The sequence below is a fragment of the Hetaerina americana genome, unplaced genomic scaffold, assembly GCF_022747635.1.
Source record: "Hetaerina americana unplaced genomic scaffold, ioHetAmer1.1.p SCAF_85, whole genome shotgun sequence".
Taxonomy (NCBI): Eukaryota; Metazoa; Arthropoda; class Insecta; order Odonata; family Calopterygidae; genus Hetaerina; species Hetaerina americana.
Genome location: NW_027287483.1, coordinates 393,092 through 413,358, shown reverse-complemented (window position 1 = coordinate 413,358; position 20,267 = coordinate 393,092). Strand labels below are relative to the sequence as shown.

The 20,267-nt window shown below is 36.1% G+C and overlaps 1 protein-coding gene across 2 annotated transcripts in view; it reads right to left on the bottom strand.

Moving 5' to 3' along the window:
- Positions 1 to 20,267, bottom strand: part of LOC139698414 (YTH domain-containing protein 1-like) — a 99,490-nt gene that overhangs the window by 22,375 nt on the left and 56,848 nt on the right. Inside the window, exons 12-13 of one of the 2 annotated variants that reach the window (XR_011702920.1) lie at positions 17,636 to 17,720; positions 16,099 to 17,198 (exon numbers count right to left, since the gene is read on the bottom strand). Coding sequence is in view for 1 of the 2 variants with exons in the window: in XM_071597314.1 (XP_071453415.1) it covers positions 17,005 to 17,198; positions 17,636 to 17,720 (279 nt within the window). In the remaining variant the exon portion in view is untranslated. The remainder of the gene's footprint in view (positions 1 to 16,098; positions 17,199 to 17,635; positions 17,721 to 20,267) is intronic. The other variant, XM_071597314.1, reaches the window with a different exon arrangement.

Sequence of the window (20,267 nt, the reverse complement as noted above, 5' to 3'; positions counted from 1 at the left end):
AAATTGAAATATTTTCATTGCATCTTGATGCACGGCGATTTCCAAAAAAACTGCACCTCTCAAGTTTTGGCAGTTTGTGGTAAATACACCATAGTATCCAACTCTTGCACTCCATAAAACTTCTTTTGCCAAAATACCTGTGAAAAAATGGGGTAAGAGTCTCTCCCTCTCATTCTCTTTGCCTTTCATTCCTAAAAATCACATTTGCAAAAGGAGAGTATTTACCACATTTGTTTTCACCCTGAAATAATGTACTCAACTCTTTTGCCTCAGTGAAAAATTTCAGGGGCCAAATGAAAATTAGCAGATAAGAGAATACTGTAATCCCAAGCAGATGAATGATTCCTTCTGCTCGTAGAAGATAATTACACCGCTAAGCTTCACAAAATTCAGTACGTTTCAATGTAAGCTGGATCAGCACAAAAGCCTATGTTTGTAGTTACTTTCATCATCTGTAAAATAAATCACTGGTGGATGGTTAACATTGATTGGTATCCCATAAAATAAAAGTTTTCTTCTAAGTGCATGTCCTGGTTATTAGCGCTTTCACTTCAAAAATTGCATTATTCATGCATACAATTTCCACATAATAGTCCAAGGAGGGCTTCTTCACGGACTTTTGGAACATTATAACTGATCCCTCTCCAAGTATTTTCTAAAGTGAAGAAGGAAACGAGAGATGAACTGAAAAACAAGACCGTCCAGCTTGAACTTGGAACTTCAGGGCGATTACACATTTCAAAATTAAAGACAAATCAACAAAAAAATAACTATAGCCAAATTCTGAATACACACTTGTCCTGAAGTCATTACAGAATAAAATCACAGACGAGTTTGGTTACTGAACCCACACCTTTTTCTGAGGTAGAAAGTCACATCACATGTCTGGAAGGAGTATCATGGGAAGATTTCCCATAGTAACAACATAGGTCTCCATCCAATCAGTCAGGTGATTAAAAAGACCCACCCTCGAATTCCCGTACCTACTCTTACAACATTTTTTCCCATTCCACCACCAAAAGCCAAGTTACATTGCAATAAAAAATATCCAATGTCTTACTTTACAAACAAAGCATAGCATTGAAACAAGAAACTCAATGGTCCCATTACATTACCCTATTCTTCAAACAGTCCAAAGGAGGAATTTAATCCTGATCACATTTCAAACAGAGTTCACAACTCTATTGCATTCAGGTGACTTGATGGTGGAAATGACTAACATGCCTGTCGAGGCATGTGATTTGAAAAAGCTTCAAAACTTCTCATCAGTGGGCATTGGCAGCACATACACCTGGCAGTGATACCAAATGATGCAACATAAAATAATAAGGATTGACACTTCTCGAAGGCAACCGCTCTGAAAAAAATGTGAACCCAGTGGTTCTAGAGAGTAAAAATAGCACAAACAGGAGGCTTTGGAGACTGAAGTTCAAAAAAGTGACTTTTAGTGACTAACCTGAAAAAGAGAAACTAAAAGTGAGACAAGTAACTCACACCAAGGCTTGCCAAGCTCAGGTTTCTTCTACTGCATACATGCTCCTATTTTTTTATTTTCTCTGAATATTTATAATACACTGCATGCATATTATGTTACTTCCAAACTTTAAGGCATACATAGCTACATGCGTAGAATTTTCCTAAACGATTTGTAATGCATTTATGGTGTTATCAGTTCAGGTGAAGATAATCATGCCTGTGAAAACTTTACCTCAAGCACTCAAAGTTAGAGTGATTCAAAATTTCCAGATAAAGCTTTCACAAAAAACTAGCCTTAATTAGTTATTATAGAGGCCACTGTATTAATTGGAGGTGCTGGTTTCTCCTTTTGCTCTTTCCTCTTCATCATTAATCTTAACTCAACAACATAAAATTATAAATGAAATAAAGGGTAAATGAAAAGAAGGGGCATCAAAATTTTTTATCTAAGAAGTGATTTCTCTTCCACAGGGGAGAGATGAGTGATGTCCTAACCTATTGATTCAGAGGTTTCATTCACCACAAGGTGGGTTTCCCTACAATGGAGGCTTAGGTGTTTGTCATAACCCTAGGGAGTGGAGTAGCGATTAACAAGTGGTAATTGAGAATTTTTAGTACCCTGTAAGCCACTGCTAGGGTTTGTGGTAGAGAGTGAATACACACCAGACTAATTTTGACCCAAATACTTTTCCCTCTAGCACAGTCAGACAATGGTATTCTGAGCCCTTATCATTTGTGGGAAAAATGAATCTTAAATCTATCTATTCTACACTTAAAGTCTCTAACTACATTGACATGATCTTGCCTACTACAGTACGATGGGGCCAATAACACATTTTTAACATCATTGCTTTAGAGACATCATTCCAATTCATGTAAGATATTTAATCTGTAATTTAACCTTCATTCCGTGAGTGTTTCCCAACCTAACTCCTCTAATAATTTTGATATGCTACTAACTTTATCATAACAACATTTCACGAATATAGCTCCTCCATTGAGTAGCTTAAGGCATGATGTGGTGGAAGTTGAACATAATGAATAACTGATCGTAGCACTTTTCCACTTGATAAAATTTTTATTTTACTACTCGGTTTCGATGAATTACATCATCATCAGGTGATGATGATGTAATACATCGAAACCCAGTTGTAAAATAAAAATTTTATCAAGTGGAAAAGTGCTACGATCAGTTATTCATTAGCTCCTCCATGCTGTACACAATCCAATTTGGCAATCGATCTAACTTCATGAGGATCCCATTTACTAGCAGCATATTTTGAGGCCTAATCAGTGAAAGCTTAAGTTTCTCCTTAACTTTTTCATCACATTTCCCCAATTCTCTTCTAATAATTCCTAATTTTTGTTCACATATACCCTGTATATATTTCACCCAAGATAGGCCGTGAGTGAGAGTAAAACCTAAGCATTAAACTGAGTCTACATTTTCCATTGTTGATGTTCCTGATGCAGTAGGTATTCAGGAGGGAATGGCTCTTTTGCCAAAAATTCATGACTACTGACTTTTCTTAAGATTAATTCTGATTGCAAAGGTCAAAATACGTGACTTTGCACTACTAGTAAGAGAACGCAAATATTATCGATTGCAGAAAGAGAATCTCAAATATCAAAGAAAATTAATAAGCAAGACTAGGCGATGCATTAGATGTTTCAGATAGTATTTATGGGAAGAATGGTCATAGAATTAAGGACTCTGTGATATTAAATGGATAAGAGACAGAAACATTCAAAGAAGGAAGAATTGCTGCCAAGCAATTTAAGCATAGTCAAAAAAAGAAAGAGAATAGATTGTATGAAGCATCTTGCTTGATGACTGGGTCCGAAATCTTGCTTCTAAGAGAAACAGATGAGCGTAGATCAGGGATTTTAGAAGTATGCGTAAGGAGAAGAATTGAGAAACGAAGGTGGACAAAGAGATACAATAACAAAAAAGGGTTAAATATGGTTGAAGGAGAAAGAAAATTATTTGACGAAACTCACAGATGGCAGAACATGTGGGTATATGAGAATATATTGAAATATGTGGGATTATGGGAAGGCTCTGATATACAGAGAGTAGTGCTCAATAAGCTAGAAAAGAATAGCCTTTTGATGGCATGAAGTTAGGTATCAATAAGGTGTAAAGAATTAAAGAAGGTTATAATCAAGGGTTAACAAGAGGAATAACTTGCAAAACGAGAAAAAGAAACAATTTTCAGGGATCATCGAAAACAAGGTATATCACCGATGATGATCATTACCATTGTTTCCATCTTCACTTTTCTCACCTATATAAAAAAAGATTGGTTCTGCGGCCATATTTTTTTTCTTTCTCCGGAGAATTTATCTGATGTTATGCCCTTATTTAAGTGAATGATCTTTAATTATAGTGCACATGGATTTGCAGTGATCAACAAGAGCGCAAATTCTTTTCATTTGGGAGGGTTCATGGCTTAGGGAATTATGCGTAAGTGAGGTGTTCATGGGTGAGGGTTCACCTTCTCAACTAGCCAATGAACTACATTCCTCAAGTTAAACATTTAATAATCACTAAGCCTCCAACCACCCTTCTTCCTCATCAGCCTATCTTTTAACCCTCAAACCTGCTTCCCCCCATGGTGTGTCAATAATTGTTAACATGTACCACTTATGGATTATTTCATGAAATAGAGTGGCCATTAATGGACTCGCAGACTTGGAGATGTTAAGAGTAAAATATAACTCGGCTGTTTATTGTAATTTACTTGAATTGAGTTGGATTTCAAGTTGAATTCCAATAAAATTAATTTTGCAAAGTTTAAACTGAGTTAATTTTTGCATTAATCCTTATGTTAATTCAACAGAAATGTTACCACTTCCACCAAAATTGAAGTAAGTATTTTTACTATTCTTCAAGATCACTTTCAGTCATAACCATTAAAAACACTAGCCAAAACCTACATTTATTTTAATAACACTTTTTTAATTTGAAGTTTTCATGCCTTTCTTAATCTTAAGTTTTCTTGTTGCCTTGCATTGGTACAAACAGAAAATAAGTATTATTATGAAAAATCACCTTTCACCTGATGAATTAACTTTTAACTTTTTAAGTTATATGTTAATTTTTTCGAAAAGAAGAAATGAATTACATTTACATGTTGACAGAAAAAAATGAGTCAACATTATTTGAAAAAAATACTAGCTTTTTCAATTAATGTATTAAAATTTAAATTAATAATTTATTACCCAAGTATGGGCACTCCTGAGTCATTGCATGCAGTTGTGTGAAATGAGACTTTGAAATGAGATTTCTGAACACCATATTTTGCCCTGTCATTCCTGTCGAGTATTTTACTGTTTCTAAGTCAACAGCACTACTTCAGTATTCACCAAACATACCATATTTACTTGACTACATTTGAAACATATCAATAGGAAAATGCTCAGCAATATTAAACATTTATAAATTTTCAAATAAGGTATGGCCCATTGACATCCTTAGTGACAATTTTGACAAATTTAATAAAAGTCGGATAAAGTCTAATGCCAAGGGAAGAGTAAATAATCACTAAACCACTCTCAGAACACAGCCTAAAATGTATTCAATATGATAACTAACTCAGATTCAGCCTTATTACGAACACAATGCAAATAGGGTTTTCAAAAAAACATGCAGTGAAATAGAAAGTAGAGTTAGATATTTGTTGAAACTACGGTGACTATTCTGATAATTATCGTTAACATGCAACATAACTGTACCACAAGAATTTCCATTCACTATCACTTCACAAGAGAACTATCACGATGATCCTCCCGCACATAGAATAATAGAGATCAACACTTTTTGTAGCTATCTTTTCAAAACAATTAGAACATATATTATATTGAAATTTTAATTTTACCTACTTCTTGGCTCATCTCACACAAGTACGTTATGAAAAGAGGCCTCAAAACTTGTTCCCATAAATTTCACACTGTGATTCCTTGCCAAATGCCAAGACTATATTAATTTTCATTATAAACTTGTGAGTAGCACAATTACCAATAATAGAAGGGTAATGAACTATAATTGATCAAATCTAATAATTATATTAAGGACTGAAAACTATAACTGTGTAAGACAAGAGTTGGCAAAATGATTTCTTTGCTGAGGGGAAAGCACTATTTGTACTAGGGAGTTCAGAGACATTCATTTGAGTAGTGCTGGTCATGCTTAGATGCCAGGTCGTCTGTGCCAGTTTGGTATCATTAAACTGCTGGTTTTTTATGCCCCCTTATTCGCGAGACCTCGCTGAATATTGTTGTCACTATCAATTTCACAACCTGAGATTAGACAATTGTATTTTTTTTATTTAAACAACCAAAAAATGAAATAAAATTCTTCTAATGGGAAATTTTTAAGCTACTAAAGAATTTTTATCCTTTAGTCGTTATGGATCCAATAGCTGTTATTCTCTATCCTTAATACAGAGCATGATATTCCTAAAGATTTAAAAATCTACTTGATACCATATGGAAAGATAATATAGGGCTAATCCCAATATTACAAGTAATACTTTTTGAAGCAGCTTATGACATGATGCCCAAATTTCAATATGGTTGTTAAGTCTAAAACAAGTCACTCAACCAATAAGAATCTCATCTTTACTGGAAACCTTGAAATTTTGAAATCACTCAAAAAACTTTCTAAAAAAATGCAAAGATTCACCATGTCATTTGACCAACACACAAAATTCTCTTTCATCCATATTATGGATATCACTTCACTTACTTGTTTCAAATAAATTCTAAACACACAGTGATGGACAAATCTGGCTGTAACTTGTATGCATTCCGTTAAAAATGGATTTAATCTACACCCTTGGAGCCAACTTCTGACTTAGCATGGATTTTAAAACTACCCTTATATATACCTATATCAGTAGGTCTCCATGATGTAACAAAGATTTTTTAACACGAAAATTGGGTGGAGAGCAACTACTTGAAAAGATGATGTTTAAAATTAAATATCAGCTGCTTTAGAAGTACACAGAAAATTCATAAATTAAGAAATATAAAACCTTAACACCTGCACATATGTACCAAAAGGGAAATAGTTTTCACCACGCACAACCCGGCACTAGGGGGTGGATTTGGATACAGAACTTGATACGACAAATGCGGGGATGCAGCATAGTAAACACCATTCATTGTATTCACTGGACTGATGCTACCTCCAAATTCTTTCGCCACTACCTTTGAATGCCCTATTGCCCTTCGCCTTCCCTTGACAAACAGCTATTGCAACTCTTCTAACTCTACTTTGAACACGATAATTTGTAAGATCCATAAACCTCATGTCTGAAGATCAGTTAAAATCTAGGAACATGTGAGTTCAATTGCAATGAAAATACGTAGTCATGGATATTGCAAACAGAGAAATTATACTGGTGATTATATAGTGGTCCTGAAGCCTCAGAGCTTTCCATTTCCAGCTGGTCAGGTCATCCCTGCCATAGCTGCCACAGTGAACATAGTCAAGCCACCAGAAATCTTCAGTAAAGGGGGAAGTGAATAAAAGATTTTCAGGGTTCGATGCATTGACAAATATCTAAACATTAAAAACTGGTTCAGGACCTAGTCCCGGAATCTCATTTTAAGCATAATGCAAATAATGCATGCTAAAAAAATACACATTATCCTATGACTGTTGTCCGAGACTCTTTGGAGAACATATTCAGCAGCATTACTTATAATTAAGCAGGATTGATATTATGAAGTTTCATTCTATAAATTATAAGATTATTATTATTTTTTGTTACCATTTTTAGGCTCAGAATCTTAAAATGTAAGGTGTCAATTGCATATAGATGTATATGAAAATATCTATTATTACCAATCAAACAAATACTAAATGTTAGTAATCATGCATAATATGCACCCTAACTTTCTGAAAAATTTCTGTGGAAGAAAATGGATATCATACCTGGAATAGTTCAATAAGTTAATCTACATCTCAATCCCAAAATTAAATTTTAAGTAATAAAATAGAAAGTACACTCAAATGTAAATCAAAATTGTATTGAACCCTGGACACATTTTCCAATTGCTCAATTTTTCACTCTTTGCTTGTGATGAGTAATTGGTGAAATGCCTATTCCTAGTAATTCAAATCGCCAACCATCAGGTCCAAAGAAAAACATTCAGATAGGCTTTATGAGCGCATACTCAAAGGAATGAAGAAGAATTTACCAACTACTTTTGAAATAGATTGGTTATGTGAGATCAAAGTAGCTTGAAAGACACTAAGCACAGAATAGCTGAGGCCATGAAAGCATTCATGATGAAGAGACAAATATTATGCCCTCAGAACATAAGCTTACAAACATGATGCAAAACAGGAAGCATTTCTTTTGAGAGTGGCACTCAATGGATAAGATAACATACATGTACAACTAGAAAAGCAGAGAAAAATATGAGCCTTTGAAATCTGCTACTAGAGATGAATGGTGCAGATCAAATAGGCAGATGAAATGAGGAATGAAGTATGTAGAAGCGTAGAGGAGAACAAGACAATATGGAATATGATAAGGACAAGGCTTATGCACACCTTGAGAAGGAAGGAAGGTCATGGGACAAATTCTTAGAGCCAGTATAAAGAGATGTTCGACAGATATAGTCTCCTGTGACATAGTATTTCACATAACTTATTTACAGAGAGTACAACAGAATTGGATGCTTATTGAAGACATGAGAGGTCTACCTTCCAAAGTAGTAATAGTAGCTACTAAGGGAGGTGACCGACAGCTAAGGTCATTCACACCATTAGGAATAGGTGAATAATTTTGCTGGGGTGGAACGTTCAGGGACTGGAAGAATGGTGGAGAGAAACCCAGTGCCAGTATTAGCCTACTCTTAACAAAGGGTGCTTAGGGGTCTACAGTTTAACGTATCATCTGACAGATGGCATATTTCAATGGAAGTGCCCTCCAGATGGCACCTAAGAATGGATCAGGATAACAGTGAAAAATCCTGCCACGTCTGGAATGCAAACCCGGTGAGAAATCAGTATACTGGCCTGCACACCTTCCCCATCCTTTCTATCCTTTAACCTATTCTAGGAGAGTCAGAGCTGGATTAGGTGAAGTGAATAGTGACATGAATTCAAGTACAGGTGAAAGAGGAGGAGGAAACATGTTACCACACACCCAGTCAGCGAGAGATCTATTTAAAACATTATGGCATATACTTAATCACCTAATTACCCAGTGCCGTTCGCAATACCCATTCCCCCACTCCTCTGCCAACTAATCGACGCCAAGAAAATTGATCTTATTTTTTTTTTTCCAACAATATTTGTATACATTTTTTTTCTCTCTCAACAATGTATTTTTCAACAATGTATATTTCTGTTATTTTATATTTTCAACAATGCATTAATTCCCTCTCCCAGCCTGCTAATTTTTCAATGTTACCATTCGTCCTCCTCCTCCGCCCCCTCTTCCTACCTCAACCAATCCTTGCTTTCCTCCCTCCCTCCTCTTCCACTCCGTCCAGAACTATATATACTGTGTTTGACTTGTATTTTTACCTGATAATGTTATACCATAACAAAACCTAGGTCATAATAAAAGTGGTTTATGTGGAAAGGCGAAGTATTTTAAATTTTTTTCAATATGAAGAATTTCCACCAAGTGACGCCAGAAACTGTTTTATTTATGGCATATAATTTTCAAAATTGACTTTCCCGTTCAATCTTCCTCTCCTTTATCACCATCTCCCACACTGATTACTGCATATTTTTGCAAAAATAACTATTGGTCATGAGGTAATAATTTTTGACTGCTGATGTCAGAAATGACAAGGAAAACTTTGTAGCCTCATTACTAGCAACTTTTGAGATGGTGAAAATTACCAAAATATAACTGCTCTTTCTATATAGAATGTAAAACATTATCCTGCTGTAGCTGTACGTCAGGAGTATATGTGAAGAAACATTAAGTTGATACAACATCCTTATCACAAACTCCCTTGCAAGTTACTGACAGTGGACCCTCCCTCACAGGATTATGGCTTTCCTTGTAAATAAAACAAAATTTCAGTACAAATAGTGATGCATCATTTGAATGCAACGATACATGTGAACAGGAATTCCAACAGAGGCTAGGTATATGTCCTTTTAGTTGCATCACAAATGATCCTTTTTATCAATAGGAAGCCTAAAAACCTGTCATGAGCACAGGGTAATCACTTCCTGACTTCTAGACAGCTGAGGAACGAAATGTAACAATATCCCAAGAAACAAAATCCACATGAAAACAGGTACCACAGCAAAAATGAACAAAATCTAACTATTACAATATGAAATATTTAAGCCCTTAATTCTACATTAAGCATGAGCCAATGCCTCAATTGGTACAATCCAATTGGCCAGTAATTAGATGACTTCTGATTCCAGGCTTTCAAGGATAAAAATTTGTTTTCCCATGATGTGTGCAAACAATTTTACTAACTTTTACCACCAATGTTATCCAATGGACACTGGTGCATTTGAATGGGCCAATACTTCAGCATTTTCACCGACAGTATTGACATTCGTGGGGGTATTTTACCATTTGGTAGTCTTAACATTCAATAAAAAGAAATTTAAGGCATGATATGGTGGAATATCATTGATGCAGTTACTTTGAAACCGGTCGCATTATATTTTATTTTGAGGAAATTGCCAATTTTCCATTAATCTAACATTTAAAGTAAATTTTGGATGGACACAAGAGTTGACACAACTACATTTCTTAATTTCATTTAACAGAACACAACCTGACACCTTAAACAACAGTAAAAATGTTCTTAAATTCTGCATACATGTTTCACCTCCCTTCATTTGATCCAACATACCTATACTTTTCCTTACCCTTCATTACTATCCAAACATTCTCCCCTCTATCACGGTCTTCAACATCTAATTGCCAATCAAAATGCTCTGCATCCATCTTTCCAGCCTCCTTTGCATTTCTATTTCTCCCAGTAATCCTTTCCTCTCCTTCACCATGCCTGGCACTTCCTCATTTGTTTTCCTTTCAGTCCAATTCACCTATTCCATCCTTCTCCACACCCCCATTTCAAAAACTTCCAATTTTGAACTTTCACGTGGATGGAAATCATGGCTTCATGAATATTGTTGATTATTACAGGTAATCTACCAGTTAAGGTAGGTTTTGGATGGACAAAACTATCAAATAATTATCTTGCCTCTCCTAACAAAACAAAACCCAACATCTTACTCTACAACAAGCCACTCTTCATCTCTGTGTACTCCCTTCATTCCCCTCAATATCCCAATTCTATGCCTGCCACGTCCTTGTTTGCCAAACATTCTCCCCTCTGTGGGCTTAATGGAAAAAGAAGACCATTTGGTCTCAATTTCACCCAAATAAAGACTTCTATCTATCTCTATCACAGTCATCAACATCTGACTGCCAAATAATATGCTCTGCATCCATTTATTCTGTCTCCTTATGATTTCTCCCAACAATACCCTCTTTTCCCCGACAATGCCTTGCAATTCCTCATTCATTTTTTTTCTGTCCACTTCACCTTCTTCATCCTTGCACACATCTACATTTCAAAAGCCTCCAATTCATGACCATCAATTTGCTTCCAAGACAGTTACTACACCTTAGAAAACCATGACACATATCCAAGTTTTGAGGAGCTGTTTATTAACATCCTTACTCAAGGTCTCTATTATCTTTTTGCCTCCTTTTTGTGAAAGATTCTTAGCCCAATGCAATTCTTCTTCTTACCACTCTGACCACTTCACTCTAAAACAATTCCAAGTTAGGTAAATTGTTCTACATGCTCTAGTTGTTACCCAGCAATTTTCAAATTTACCTTAGCCTTTTTTCTTCTCGAAAACCTCAAAACATTTTTCTTGTTTACATTGATCTTCATTCCATACTTGCCAGACTAATTTTATCATGCACTCAGCAATGATTGGAACTCCTTGGCTGACTGGCTAAGTAAAGCTTCATAATTGGCAAATGTAATTGATTTTAAAAATTCCCCACCTACTTTCACTCCTATCTCCAGCCCTTACCATTACCGTAGCATGAAGGCAAAAGGGTAGGTGATAGTGGGGATCATCCCCTCACTTCCCTGCCTCAAATGGCCCATCCCAACTCCCCATCCACGGCATGCACCATAGCAGTCTTACAAATGTGCAGGTATTGGATAAGTCATCTATGTGACTTGGATGAGATACAACATTAAGAGGAGGCTAGCAGAGTAACTGAGTTTAGATATAACATACCTAAGGTATCACATGCCCCAAAAATTAAAATTGAATCCAATTGGCAATACTGCTAATTAATATCAGCATACTGAAGATTAATTGGATAACAGGAGAAACACTGAGGAAATATCTTTTAATGCTACCTAGGGGAGTGTTGGCATTGTGGACAGGGAATAGAAAAGAAGAGTATCTCAAGAAATGAACAGATGGCCTATTTTAATTTTCTTCAGTCGGTAGATATTTATTCATTCATCATAAACAAATTGAATCCCAGCAGTAAGATGCATAGGTCTATATCCAAAGGCAACATAACTAAAGTCATCCAAAAGGAAAATGGAGGCATAAAATAAAGCACAGGATATGAAGGTCAAATGAAAAATTCTAACGGGTAACTTTGGCATTGCATGCTTGAGAAATGAAATATAAGCTTTCTTAATCTTGCAATAAATGGGTAGCTCCCCCCAGTTGCACATGCTGTGATTCAATTTCTGCCCGCAAAAGGATCAATATGGCACCTTTTGCCCGGGGATATGAAATGTTTTTTTCTCTTATGGCTGTCTTATTTAGTACATAGCAGAAAATAAAATTTGGTTGTGTAATATAATCAGTTGTGCCAAGTTTATGAAACTACAGTAAAGAGTGAAGGAAAGGTTAAACAATGGTTTCGAGACTTCAAAAATGGTCTTGTAAATGCCCATGTCCATTAGTGAAGTGGCAGGCCCAGTATCCAGAGGGTTGAAATCACCCAACAAGTGAAGCAAGAACTGCAACCTGCTTGACAATTGACGATTAGTACTCCGACTGATAAATTTCTTCTTGTTGGACACACCACTATTTATGTGATTTCAACAGAAAAGCTCAGATATCACTTTGTGTTCAAGGTAGGTGCAGAAAATGCTTTCAGACCAGAAGGCCTTAAGCAGCCTATGAAAATTCAGAGCTCTAGAGAGTCCTATTGCAAAAAAAGGTACATGATTTAAACACCTTAGCCAGACCATGTAAGGTAATCTGGACTTCCCAATGCTTAGTGCTGATAAAAACGCATGGAAGAACTATGTCCCCTCGATTTTAAGTTAGGTTACCGACGTCCCACTACATGGAAGGGAGTGAATGTTTGATGAATTTTCTTATCATTTCTTTGCATACTTTATAAAGGTATGGTATTAGTTCAATCATACACATAACCTAAATTTCTAAACATAACCTGAGCGCAATCCTTGTGTACCCAAACGTGACCTTTCATTTGACATTTATTCATCCAGTGCAACAAAGAATATTTATAACTGGTGTTTTTGAAGTTAAACAGGAAACTGGAAGTTTTAATATCAAATGGAGACAAGTTTGCTCTAACAACTATTCTATAAGAAAACACCAACATTGGAAGAATGGAAATAACTTAGTACAAATATTTCTATAAAAAGAAAATGATCATTTAATTCTTGAATTTTTAGAAACAATTATCTATACTATAATGCAAACAGCTAACATAGGTTGAACATCTGAATATAATAATGAATTAGTTATTCTCTCCATTTCCAAAAGTAATTTGTGTATCCATTTTACGAGGGCGATTTAATAAGTACCCGCGTTTGACGATAAAGGGCGTTCCTAAGGGAAGTTTACGTTATCATCATGTGCTGCCATCTATCAAACGACGGTGAAACAAATTTCAGACTGATTTAAAGGTTAGTTTGGATTTGGCAGCCATTCGAGTAAGATGTGTTTTGTGATTTTCGCTAAGATGGAAAAAGAGCAGTATTGTTCGGCAATTCGCCTAAAGTTTTTGGATGGGAAGAAATGCGAGGAGATAAAAGCAAAGTTGGATACTGTTTATGGGGACACTTCGCCATCTATGACCACAGTTAGATATTGGTTCAACGATTTAAACGTGGGCAAACATCTGTTTTTCGGTGAGGAGCGACAAGGATGCCTGGCAGACGTGGGTACCAAGGAAATCATTCAAAAAGTCCATGCCATGATTCTCGCTGATCGACGAACGAAAGTGCGCGAAGTAGCAGAGGCCGTGGATGTGTCGACAGGAATGGCAATTAATATTTTACATGAAAAGTTGGTGATGAAAAAATTGTCGGCCCGATGGGTGCTGCGATTGCTCATGGTGAATAACAAGCTGATCCGGAGTTGTCACCGTCAAACTGCATGAACTACGTTATGAATTGTTGCCGCACCCCTGTATTCACCCGATCTGGCTCCCTGCAACTTTTTCTTATTCCCTAACATGAAGAAATGGCTCGCGGGAAAAAAATTTAGCTCAAACGAGGAAGTTATCGCCAAGACAGAGGTGTATTTTGGAGAGTTCGACAAATCCTATTTTTTGGAGGGGTTAAAAAAATGGCCGGAACGTTGGGAGAAGTGTATCTCTCTAAAAGGGGACTATGTTGAAAAATAAAAAAACTGTTTTTGAAAAAATAGTTTCTTCATTTCTATTACAGGTACTTATTGAACTGCCCTCGTAAAATGTCTTATTTTCATTGTATTACCAATAAGCGGTCAATTTAGATCTTTTTCAAGCAACAAATAAGATTTCTGAAACACAGTGCAGTAACCTAACAGTTCTTTTCACCAATGTTGGAATGAGTGATCAAGGACTGGAGAAAGATACTTAATACCAGGCTGCGTAAGAACAAATTAGAACATTGCAGGTAGCATTTAGACCACTAAAAAACTTGTCACACATTTATAATGTATACATTTGAACTTAATGATGTTGTGTTACCAACTGTGACCATGAAACTATGTAGCATTCAATGAGATATGGAATCTATGGATTCCATCAAGTAGTATGACCCAAACTTGTCCTTTGGAGTTTGAACTAGATAAGATGTCCCTCTCCTGGAAAATGCTGAGACCCCATGAGCCATTGTTTCTTAACTAATGCATCAACCCGGTGACTCCTACTGGCACTGAGTTTATCCCGTCGGACAGTTAGATATTATTTCCCAATAAGGTTTCTGTGGAGTGATTTTGAAATTCAAGTTCCAGCAACCACTTCAGTAAGTGTACACATATCAATCGCTTCCTCTCCCTCTCAATCAGTGATGTGGTCCCAAAACCCAAAAGTGGGAGGCACCTCTGAGAGAACTTACTATTCTCCTTAGAGACCCCTCCAATGAACTTCAAATAGCTGTCATACATGTACGCACTGTTTAAAGGATAAGCAATGTAAAATAGGATTACTCGTGTACTTCTTTTATTGCAATAACCTCTTCTCCACTTGAAAAATTCACCTTACTTTTGAAATAAGCTTAGTGAAAAGTTAAATTTGTCAATGTATACAGGTATATCCCCTTGAGATAAACGAATTTCCTTAAGTACACCTAACTCACAAGCAGTAATAAACACTAATTAGCAAGTCTTCCTCCTAATTCAATACTTTCTTGAGGATAATTTAGAAATGAGAAAAAGCAATCAGAATGTAATGCAAGGTTAACTTGTATCGCATTTGTGTGGCACATCTGAAAGCTACTTCCTCCCTTCAAGCAAAAAGAGTTAGTTGCATGAAGATACCAAACAATCATTGAGATACAAACAAACTCCCTCGATCAATTTCAGCGTGTAACATTTTTTACATGAGTAAGAGCTCATCTCCACAGTCCTACCAACTCACAAAGAGTTAACATTAAATAAAATATCTATCTGAAAATTTAACTTGAAAATGAAAATCAGTAACAAATAAATCAGCCTAGATGCAAGCGATGATGAAATGTTCAGTCCTTGGCATGCTGACCAAGGCCACAGTAAAAACATGAGATCAAATAAACAACCTAGCAAGCTAGAGCCCATACAATTTCCTATATAGCCTCCATTACAATCAAAGCAGTGAATCATAAACACACGTGACTGAATGAGAAATGAATTCTAACAGCCAATGGATAAGCAAGTGTTCAAAACTAAAGGTGATAGCTTTAACAATATGCGGAATGCCCATAATTCTTCCACTAAATCACTCAGAAACACCTTTGATTAGTCAAATTCATCCATTTGCAATAGAAAAATCAATGAAATAAACGTTATATAAACCTTAGGACTAATGGCATCAAGTAATATGATTAATAAAGATATTGTGAAAAAGGAAACTGAACGCTGGGAAGAAAAATGAAAAAAAAAAACTAAACGTGATTGAAAAGCGCACACTGAAAAAACTAAACTAGCATTCTTTCTAATTTTAGCACCATAAATAAGGCTACTTTCTAGATACTTTCATATAATTATCAAAGTGGCAACTATTTTCAGTGTAAAGAAATCATTCAAAATTGAATTAAATTAATAATTAAGTAAGAGGCAAAATAAATAACCTGTTGAGGGAATAAGACTAGAGTTCAAAATATTTTAAATAACAGAGTGTAACCTACCAGGATTAAACGCAATGCTGAGAAGTCTTTGAAAAAACCAGGAAGTTACCAAAACCAGTTGTCTTATAACACAGTGAAATCACCAATCCAATGCACATTAAAAGAGGTGCTGCGTCTATCACACTGGAATGTCTGCTCATTACAGCAGCATATCTCGAGCATAAGCACTGCACCACATGTGGCATAACCACAAAACCTTTCCCATAGTGAGTGGCAAAAGAATTTACAGCGTGGTACCTGAGATAATCAAGTCCACCAGTCAAAAAATAAATATTGAGTTCCAGCACGATTTATGCCATTAAGAAAAAAAAATTAATGTTTATCTTTTTAACTAAAAGTGATAGGAAGGAGGAGAGGGAGGAATTTTTACAAAATTCACAGAAAAGAAAAAGAGCTTAGCTTCATTGCAGGACTTCAAAGCACTCACGCCACTCACTACGGGTACAAAGTCCACTAAATATTCAACACTTACGAAGGCACTTCAGCAACAACCCGCAGGTGAACATTTTCATGCAAGTATCCATGAAAACAAACGGCAAGAAAATACCTAACCGCACATCATGCCTAATCACAACGTACTCCGAAGCATAAACAAGGAGTCAAACTAAAGGAAAGGATTTGAGTTTATAAAAAGTCCAGCTACTCTGCTTTAAAAGGGCATCTTTGACGAGGAAGAGAGAAGTGCACTGGATTATTCACCCAAGAATCTTCCAGATAATGACTATCTTCTCCTTTCTTGTAGCTGCTTTATATCATAATATAATAGCAATCACACACTTGATGCACTCCTGCCTGACAGAGATTCAACGCCACTAAAGAAACTTTACTAACAGGTGAATGACACCATATGTCAAAATATTGGAAATAACTCCCCACAGTCCCCAAGAGCAACTTAGTCCTGAATACCTCCCAGTTTCACGGCCTCGACTCTCGAAAAACCGTGGTGCTGGCTGGCCCGTCACCTCATCTCGTCTCCAGGTGTGGGCTGGTCGTAACAATCTAGAGGCCTCTTTCGATTTCCTCAGGATTGGAGTTAAGTCAATGCCTTCATCTAAAGGAAAGAGCCGGCAGAGTTCTTCAGCAACACGTGGTTCCAATTCCTGCAAGATTCACATTTACAGACACCCTTTATACAATTTTAAAGATTTCGACAAAAATTGTATTTTCTTTACTATATTTCTTATTCTGTAGCGTTAACTTTTAATTTAGCACACAATTTTTAACATAATTAGTGAATATTTCATACAAAATTAATAATAGAATTAACTTTTAAAGCAAGTTTTAATTAGTTATAATTCATTACTTTTATATATTAGCTGATATTCAGCATAAATAATCATAAAACCGTGAACATAGTAATCAACCTGAAGGTTGGTTTGGTAGGTGATGGTAGAGTTCACCCAGTACAAAGCCCAACGGCGTGTGAAATTCATACACAATACAAAAATTTATATGCATGAATTTCTATTAAATATATTTTTGCAGGTAATTTGATTTATTTGATGATCGAAAAGTACTTTAATTTTGTCTTATCTACCTGCCCATCCCTCCCAATTTTCACCGGTTTGCCCTCATTCCATGGATTATAGAGGTGCTGAGTTTTTGGAAAAGGTAACTCCTTCCTGAAAATTAAAAAGGAAATAAATCAACATGAAAACAAAATCATGTACATTTGTTGGGTGTAATGTGATAATTTCATACTCTTAACATAAAGTGAGCATTATTTTAAGAAAAACTATCATGCACTTCCCTACCATTACCCTAGCTCAAACATGAGCAAGATATTAAATGAGAATGGCTAAAAAATATTAGTTATATTATCCCATGAAGGGTTGATGAATTTCAGGTTAAAAATGAAACATGAAAAAGGTAAAATTTAAAGCAAGTTTCTAAATATTTTGCCCCAAGACAAAATCTTTTTTCAGATAATCTCAAATTAGCATCCCACATTCATACACTGTGACTAGGAAGTGGCAAAATGTAGCTTCAGGGGCTTGTGAATTAGTGACTTTTAGTGAACAGGCAGGTAAGTATCCCATCAGACTGATCTGATCTGCAATGATGATATGAGAGCAAATAAAAATAGTTATAACTCATGAAGAACCAATGAGAAATATTGGTAAAATGAAAAAATATTGATGAAGATATTCGGCATATGTGCTGAAGGAAATCACAGGCAATAGGCACACGAACATGTTTTTAACAGATTGCTGAAATCCAACTCACTTCCACCTGGTATTTTTGGGGTAATTTGGACATATACAGGTATTCTCATTTTTTGTTACCATTGACTACACGCAGTATAGCTTACCTTACTTTGCATTTCACCAAGAAAATATATATGAAGGTACAGCAAATGCACTTATGAAATAGAATCACAGGTAAGTATGTAAAGAATTAGAGCCCAATGGATGATCCCTAAAAAATACAATTGCATGCATTTCATTTTCTTTTTTCCTTCAAGTTTGATTAAGATTTCTGGATACCATTGAGCACATCCCTGGTTACGTGTGCACATACATACCCATCATACCATTATCAAAATAAAACAATTAAACCAACTAAACAGTTTGTGGATGAATCTGTGTTACCTGTCCCCACAAATCAACATTTCACTAAATACAACATAGCCACCTGCAGCTTTTTCTAACACTAAAAATTCTCACTGCTGCTACAACTTCATTTTCACTTAAATTAACTTACCCACAATCATTTATACTATTTGCTACACTAAGGCCATTTTCATAATCTAGTAGTAGTTTAGTTTTAGCAGCCAACAGCTGAGGTCATTTGCGCTATTAGGGATGGACAGGAAAGGTTAGATGGCGGAGAGAAACCTGGTGACAGCATTAGCTTACTCTTAACGAGAGGGGCCAAGGGGTCTACAGCATAATGTCCCATCCAATGGACAACGTACTCACTCAAGGTGCCCTCCACATAGCACCTCAAGTAGGGATCTGGATAATAGTGAAAAATATCTGCCACCTCTGGAATTTGAACCCAGGCCCTCTGGATAAGTAGCCACCACAATAGCCACTGCGCCATCCTGATCCCTTCATAATCTCTCGAACTGTAAAAATCCTCATAGTACTGCCTCTAACATTCGCTAACTCTGTATTAATCCCATACAATATCACCATTCTAATTCATACCATTGTCCTCATCCTGTTTTCCAAAACACGCAGTGGAAATTTACCCTCTGCTTCTGCCATTCAAGTTTTTTATTTACTTTTCTTCAGGAATGTTTAAATGATATTTTCTCTTTGTAAGCATTATACATTCCTTCTGACCTTCCTTGCCTTAAGCTGCAATCACCTTATAAGCCCACACTGACATAATATTTCACTTTTCCACGCATACTATCAGCATATTCATCAATTATTCCTTTCATACTTTTCCAAACATTATTCAAACTTCTTTACTTTCCCATTTTGTCTGATTTAAATTCAGCTTAACCTCAAGCATGCTCTAATACTGACTGTCTTCTTCCAGTTCTCTATTGCAGATTGACTTTTCATGAGCAAGCACCATAGTGATGGGGGATCAGGTTGGTGCAGTGGCTAGCACACTGGCTTCCCACCCAGGGGCTCCACGTTCAAATCCTGAGCTGTTGGTTGCCTCACCTAAATCTACTACTACTACTCCCATTCAACATTAATAAAATTAGAGGTTGGTGAATAATTGATAAATTATTCTATGAGAGTTTTTGTCTATAAAGCAATGAATTTTTTTTTTTATTTTCCAGCATTCTAGAAGATGGACTCTATGGACATTCATACCTATAACATAATTTTTCATACACATTCTGGTGGAAACCCAAATGACTCCAAAATAAAAATTTGTTTAAATTAAATATAAGTACAAGGGCTGACCAGAAAGTAACTCACGTTTTGGCCTAGTGTGGTGCTGGGTAGGGCTAGAGCCACCATCTTGATGTCTAAACGTCCCTACACTCAGTACGCATCCTGCTGTGGTAGTGCACAGACAGTGGTTCTTCTACTTTGCTCACAGCGAATTATTAAAATGTGTGCTCCAATTGAAATTCCTGCCAGCTGAGAAGTGCAATCTGTGACGAAGTGTTTACTGGCAAAAAACCACAATCCGACTGAAATACATAGGCCACTTTGTCAAGCGTACGGAGACGGAATAATGAGTGAAGACAGAGTGAG